General features: G+C 45.3%; 2 protein-coding genes across 3 annotated transcripts; one reads left to right on the plus strand and one right to left on the minus strand.

Moving 5' to 3' along the window:
- Positions 1-451: 451 nt before the first annotated feature.
- LOC109765384 (transcription termination factor MTERF8, chloroplastic) lies at positions 452-5131 on the minus strand. Of its 2 annotated transcripts, none has more exons than XM_020324171.4 (2): positions 3639-5131; positions 452-889 (listed from the first exon to the last, which is right to left on the minus strand). In XM_020324171.4, exon 1 carries the CDS (start codon positions 5003-5005, stop codon positions 3857-3859), a length of 1149 nt encoding a protein of 382 aa, XP_020179760.1. In that variant the 5' UTR covers positions 5006-5131; the 3' UTR covers positions 452-889; positions 3639-3856. The 2 variants fall into 2 exon arrangements, with proteins under 2 accessions (XP_020179760.1, XP_040247630.1); XM_040391696.2 differs by lacking the exon at positions 452-889 and adding an exon at positions 3041-3231.
- Positions 898-2858, plus strand: LOC109765385 (uncharacterized). The gene has a single exon (XM_040391697.2). It carries the CDS (start codon positions 1299-1301, stop codon positions 2292-2294), a length of 996 nt encoding a protein of 331 aa, XP_040247631.1. The 5' UTR covers positions 898-1298; the 3' UTR covers positions 2295-2858.
- Positions 5132-6898: the final 1767 nt, after the last annotated feature.

Consider the following 6898-nt stretch of genomic DNA (forward strand, 5'->3'; position numbering starts at 1 on the left):
TCTCTTATCCATGAATTACTTCACAATTTTTTGAGAAAAATATGGGTTGTCAACAACTGGTGCAGGCTGGCGGTATATATGACTTCTGCTGGTTAATAATACTAGTATCAGTGATGAAATTAAAGATGGCTGACAAGGTACCATGCCTCATGCATGATAATGACAGAAGACTGAACATGTTGAGGATTCAGAGTTAAGTGTACTCTTTGCTCATCAAGGATTCGGGGTAGGTAGGTCATTCACACAAGTCAGTCAGGACCATGTGCATGATCTGGTATTAGTGGGATTGCATTTCCATTGCCCACAATTTAATCTAATCTAATCAAGGCCTAACTAAGCCTGTTCAACATGTGCATCCCTTCTTCACTGAACTGATGCAAGTGTATGCAGAGAGATTAACTCATGCCTTCAGTTCATGGGTCAAATGTTACTACACCAAAATCTCTTTATCTTGGGAGTCAGAACTGCGAGCATATGGATATATAGCATAGGAAAATGGGATTCTGACTGCTGGCACATGGCAGCAGCAAGTAGCAGCTAGCAGACAAGCACATGTTTTTCTTTTCTCAGATACGAATACTCAATACTGAACTCTCAGGTATTGCAGCTCTAGGATTGCTGTGAGATTAGTCATAAAATAACTTGATATTAACTCAGCCTGCACACATCTGTGGCCATTGAAATCTCTGTCTGCCACTGTTAGGTGCTGCAGGCCGGCTCGCTGGATTTGATTGCATTGCATCTCTTCTCCGAGACATCATCCACCAACTTGATCTTGTCTCGATTCACCCATCATCTCAGTCCTGAGTCAAACTTGCTTATCAACCATCTCAACGTTTCAGCTCAAACTTTGGTCCTCTGAATCCTGAAACAGCTGCGTGATCTGCAGCTGCAGAGTTCAACAGCCAGATGATCAGAAACCAAGTGCAACACAAAAGGGAAAGAAAACAAATCTCGCATGACGCCGCTGATGATAAGATGTGACAAATTCTACAATTCCTGAACCATTCTTCATTTTTTGTGTTGTTTTTTAAGGAAACAATCCTTGACTATATCTTCTTTTCTTCCAAGAGACAACACATTCTCTCCTCTCTGCTCTGGAGCATTAAATACAGCACTAATCCAAAAAAGAACAGCACTAATCCTAAGCATGTATAGACCAAATTCCCAGGTAGTAGAAATGTCGGCCTTGCGTTGTTCTAATGGACTATGTTCACTGCTGATCAAGAGTCAAATGTTTATGAGCCTTAACTGCGCTAATTCATCTCGTCAGTTATATTCTCCCGTTAACCAATTGCATGCTCATGCTGTTACAAAGTTACTGCAGAGGCCCGATCAAAACAAGAGACCAACTCCTTCCATTTAATCCCACCATGAATCCCCTTGTTACAACTCCCCTTGACGCAATAAAACACCATGAATCGCTTTGTTACAACTCACGTGAGCACAATAAAGCAAAGGGAAACCACCATAATTTACTCCTCTCGTCCCCAAGCTCATTTTCTAGAACTCCAGATCTTTTCGTATCGGGAAAAGAGATGGAAGATGAGAGGAAAAGAGCCAAGCTGCGCAAATCCCTGCAGCTCTGCATCTCCAAGAAACTCAAGAAGATCCCTCCGATTCACATCCCCAGCTCGACCATTCCCGCAACCATCGCCAGCAGCAGGCGGCTCCTCTCCACCTGCAGGTTCCCGCGTACCCCATCGCTAGACATCGACCAGGCCGCCACCGCTAGCAGCAACAACAACAACAACAACAACAACAACAACAACAACAACAACAACAACAGCGGAGGGCACGCGGCGACGCTCTCCGACGTCGACCGCTTCCTCTTCGACAACTTTCGGTCTCTCTATATCCATGACCGTGACGACGACGACGCGCGTTTTTCGTCATCGCCCGGGACGTCATCCACGTCCATCGTCGACGAGACGCAGCACACCGCAGGAACACCATCCCTGTCGAACTCAGTCAAGGAAGACACCGGAGAAGCCCGACCAGGTGATGACACCAGCGATGATGCGGCCATAGTCCTATTCTCCATGGACCCTTACACCGACTTCAGGAGGTCCATGCAGAACATGATAAAGATGCACCACGGTCAGGAATCTCAGTCACTGGACTGGGACTTCTTGGAGGAGCTACTCTTTTACTACCTGCAGCTCAACGATCAAAGTGTGCACAGGCACATTCTCAAGGCCTTTGCCGACCTCACTGCTGGAACCCAAAGGGATATCCCAGCCCGTGGAAAACCGCTCTGGGCTGACAAGAGCGTTAGGAGTAGGAAATACTAGGACACAGATTCAAAGATTTATGTTACAGGATACATGTTGCTACTGTACCATGTCATCTATTGTATAACCTGATTCGCATAGAAATGTAACGGAATGTAGAATACATCTTCCTGTATTGAATCCGAAGAATGTTGTAGACAGATATATGGGTTAAGGATTCCGAACAGAGATTCTGACATTTTAAGGATTGTTTTGATTCGTCACGTGTAAACCGGAGGTAGTCTATTACACACCTCAATCGTCTGCCCTCTCCCCCTTGCTCTGCTTTCCTTAATATTCACCGTCGAGTCATCAAAGCCATCAACTAATTCAGAGGGGCTCGGCTGGCCCGGTCGCCCTACACTAACGTCCCTTCCAAAGGTGAAGCTCTCGTCTTTGGCAACCAGCAAATGGAGGGCTAAAACTGTAGTTTTGAAGAGTGATTAATGCTCCAGATTTTTGACTTAATTTGTTTCTTTATCTAGTGAGCTCAAACAGGATCTTCATAGTTGTGTTCCAGTTGGAAAATTTTATTTTTTAGTCGTCTTGTCGTTTGAAATGAAAGAATTGAAGAAACAAGGCTAAATTGATAAAAAAACTCATTTTGATATTGTTATTATTGTTGAACATTGCAGGATATCAGGATCAGAGCAAGAAACATCAATGCTTAAGCAGGAGAGATAATTGGGGTTTTCGAGGATACAGGCAAAGGAAATCTGGTTTTCACAGTTTGCATGGAATTGAGGCATCGGCAGTACTCAAGGCAGTGGCGAAACATCTGAAATAATCAAAATCAAAGTTTGACAGGGATATCCATGTGGATTGCTCGGAGAGGAAAAGCATGAGGGTCCTGCAAAAGGCAGTCGTGAACGAGCTGGAGCTTCCTCTGTCGTTGACGGCCATCTTCAATTGGTGCGATGACTGACGAGGAAGATGATTTGTGGGATAGACGCAGACTCTTCAGGGACGATAGCAGATATCAGTACAGAAATCTTAAGAAAGCTCGTTAACGGTAGATTTGTAGTGATAATTCACAATGGGAGTTAAAAATACATTGATCTGTACAAGTGCGCCCAGTAATAGCAATTTTAAATAATAAGGTGCTGTGGATCAGGCATGGGAGGTTTCAACCTGGTTTTTGTTCCAAATTGAAACAAATCAGGGAACAAAGAGCTCCATAGTGACTTTGTTGTCAATTATTTTCAACTGGGGGAGCCATGCTTGTTTTGCCTTCTCTACTACTACAGATACAAGCCTCGATGTTCACCTGTATTGCTAATGCTACGATTACCAGTACTATCTCAATGTTCAGGCAATTTTGTTGGGTTTGCCAAAAAAAAGGCAATTTCTTGGGGAGTAACTTACCTTGTACTTGCAAATAGATACCGCACAACAAAAGGGAACTTCCAGGAAGGTAATTAGAGCCATCCAGAGCTCTTGACCATTGGTTGTTCTTGTCAAGATTTAGAACCTGCTCTTTCGGGAACCTGCCGCTGAATCAAACTAGTGCGCCTTGTCGTCCAGATCCAGCAACAGCAGCATACACAGTTGCCGGCAGGTTCTTGGTTGATGCAAATATCAATCTAGTGGGCAGGCAGTTCCTCTTGACAAGCGGCAGCATAGTATTTGGCAATGTGCGGCGCAGCTTCCTGGTGAGGGCATATGTATTTTTCCACGAAAACCTTCTCAGTCATCGTGAAAATGACATAGTAGCTCCGGCCGTGATCTAGCAATCCATTTTCTGTGAGAAACTTCACAGCGTAGTGCCGCGGTCGGAGCCTGCCTTCCAGGCTGTAAGTGATCAATGCCGGAAGACGGGCAATGTAAGCCGGTTCCAAGCCAACCTCGGAGATGAGAAAATTGGAAGTGCGCTGCAGATGTTCCTTTGACCTCCTTAGCACGACCGGAGCCTTAGACAGAGCAATGCTGACCTCGGCATCTGACCACCTGAATGTATTCTTCATGAACTCCACTTTGGCAGCAATCTTCTCTTTGCTGAGAAAGGCGACAGCTTGAAGCGCGTGCCTGAACATCCGAGAGCCACGGGGCACACCCAATCTTTCGGCACATGCCACCATCATCCGGACGTGCTCGGGGTTGGTGACGAGCACCCTCGACACAGGGATGCACAGCTTGGCAATATCACAAGCACCTAGCCCGCACTCCTGCAGGAACGCGATGTTGGGTTTGACAACCCTCTCGAGGTCGGAGCAGAGAAGGTGGGAGCCGCTCTTGAGCACTCGGAATAGGTTCTCGGAGGACCCGAAGAGAGGCAGCAAGTACTGCAGCTTGGAGATTATGGATCTACAGCGGAATTCGCTGCCGGCGAGCGAGAGGAGGCGCGCGATCTCAGGACGCGAGAGGCCGAGGCCGGTGAGCCCGTCGACGACGGGGGCCAAGGTTTTGTCCGCTTTGGCGCACAGTAACCGCGGGTCTTTGGCGACGGCGGCGGCGGCATCGGCGCCGGAGAGGCCGAGGCCGGCGAGGAAGGCGAGGACGGCGTCGGGCTTGGCGGGGGACCTGAGGTGGGAGAGCTTGGCGGAGGCCTTGAGGGCTTGGGGCCGGGTGAGGCCGCAGGTGCCGACGAGGTAGTCCTCGACGGCGAAGCTGCTAGGGTTTGGGGAAATGGGGGGCGCGGTGGCGGAGAGGAGGCGGCGGAGAGAGGAGCAGGGATAGGCGGAGGACGAGGGGATGGCGAGATGGGTGAGGATGGAGCTTCGGAGGCGGAGCATGGCGCGGGCGGCGGCGTGGCGGCGGCGGCGGCGGCAGGGACGGGGAAGTCCGGCGGAGGCCAGCTGCTATTTTTTTTTGTTTTTTTTAGGGGTGGCCAGCTGCTAATTGGTTCGATGATGATGCTGCGATTCGTTGGACTATGATTTACTGCTTGTGCATTGGGCCTCCAGCTTGTGAGTTATTGGGCCTGTAGTCGTAGCCGGCCTTCTGACAATGAGAGTCGCTTCTTCCGTTGATTAAATTATTCTGCTAAAAATCCCTAAAAAGAACCTTTTGAAAAATCTGTAGATATTTTCCATTCCAGAAAATATTTAAGGGATGTTCAAAAAATAATCTCTCCGTTTCTTTTTAGTCAGCATATAAAATTTGGCCAAAGTAAGCTTTGTAAAGTTTGACTAACTTTATATTAAAAAATATCAACGTTCGCAATATGAAATCCATATTATCGAATGCATCGTGAAATGTATTTTCATACTATATAGTTTTATTGTTGTACATGTTCATATTTTTTTATATAAATTTGGTCAAACTTTGTGTAGTTTGACTTCAAAAAAATTTATATGCGGAGTAAAAAGAAACGGAGGGAGTACTTAACAGAATTCTGATGATGTGATTTTAGTATGATGATGCGTATCGGTTTTTCCTTTGAACCCCAGTAACGTGTTGACGTTCTCTCATGGAAGTCGCCCAGACAAACTATCGTAACAAACGAACATTTCAGTTCGCTAAAAAGAATCACTCCCAACGAATGCTCCGGAATTGCCATGCAAAGACAGATAAATATGTCATGTTGCTACATAAGGATTTGCCATGTTTACTGTCATGTTGTATAGGAACGATTGCTAGAAAATTGTCATGTTGCAACAGAGTAATTGGCACGTGTTTTGGGGGATTTAGCATGGCTGCAACAAGAAAAATTGCCAACCTAAATTGTTTTTTTGTGAAAATTGCCATGCTCAGGATGCCTTGTTGATCGAAGAGAATCGCCATGCTACATCAACGGAAAAAAGGTGAGATTTGTTATCCTCGAATGTGTTCGCTCATATTGCCATCTGAGCGAATGAATTACTGTCGTCACCTCGTAGTTCGCTCTAAGGATGCACTTGGAGCGAATGCTTTAGGATTCGTGCTTGCGATCCGACATGCATGAGAGCCTTCGCTCAAAATCCTTAAAACTTTGACATCATATTTTTAACATTTTGGTTTTGTTTTCTGGAGTCAATCTTCATTTGTCAAGTACAATTGTTATTTTTTGTTCCCCCAAACGTAGGTAATTATATTCAATCCATTTAGGAGACGAACATGGGAATAGCGCAGTCTAAATGATCGATGAAGAAAGATCGGTTCATTTAATCAACCAAATGAGATATTTGTGGGTAATTTACTTTTTGCCATTTTTGTGTGGGCCTGATGTGAAGCTCTACAAACAATTGTTTCACGGCATGAGGATAGCAGATTTATCAAAGTGAAGAGGTGGGTCTAAACGTTACTGTAGATAGTACATATGAACTTAATTATTGATCTATACCTAGCCAGAGTTAAGACGGACCCCAACCATCAATGTCCACATATAGGAAATGATGGCTCCGGTGTCTATAAAATAGCCTATGTATCAAGCAAAGCAAATTGAAAGTGCTAGAAAGGGAGGAGGTTGGCGTTGGATGTATATATAATTATATATAGCAGATTAATAGTGCCTTGTGCTATTCAATCATTCTAGTTTTTGAGTTCACTCCTCATGAAATCTCAACTTTTTAGATGATTGAGGGAGTAATAGAGTTTTTTGAGGATAGTTTGTGAATGGTAGGTCTCAGGATGGTGAACGCATTGACCTTTGTACGTGATCCTCGTTCAAAAAAAACTCTCTAACACCCACTCTAGTCACCAATGAT

This window comes from Aegilops tauschii, chromosome 6 (assembly GCF_002575655.3).
Source record: "Aegilops tauschii subsp. strangulata cultivar AL8/78 chromosome 6, Aet v6.0, whole genome shotgun sequence".
NCBI classification, from domain to species: domain Eukaryota; kingdom Viridiplantae; phylum Streptophyta; class Magnoliopsida; order Poales; family Poaceae; genus Aegilops; species Aegilops tauschii.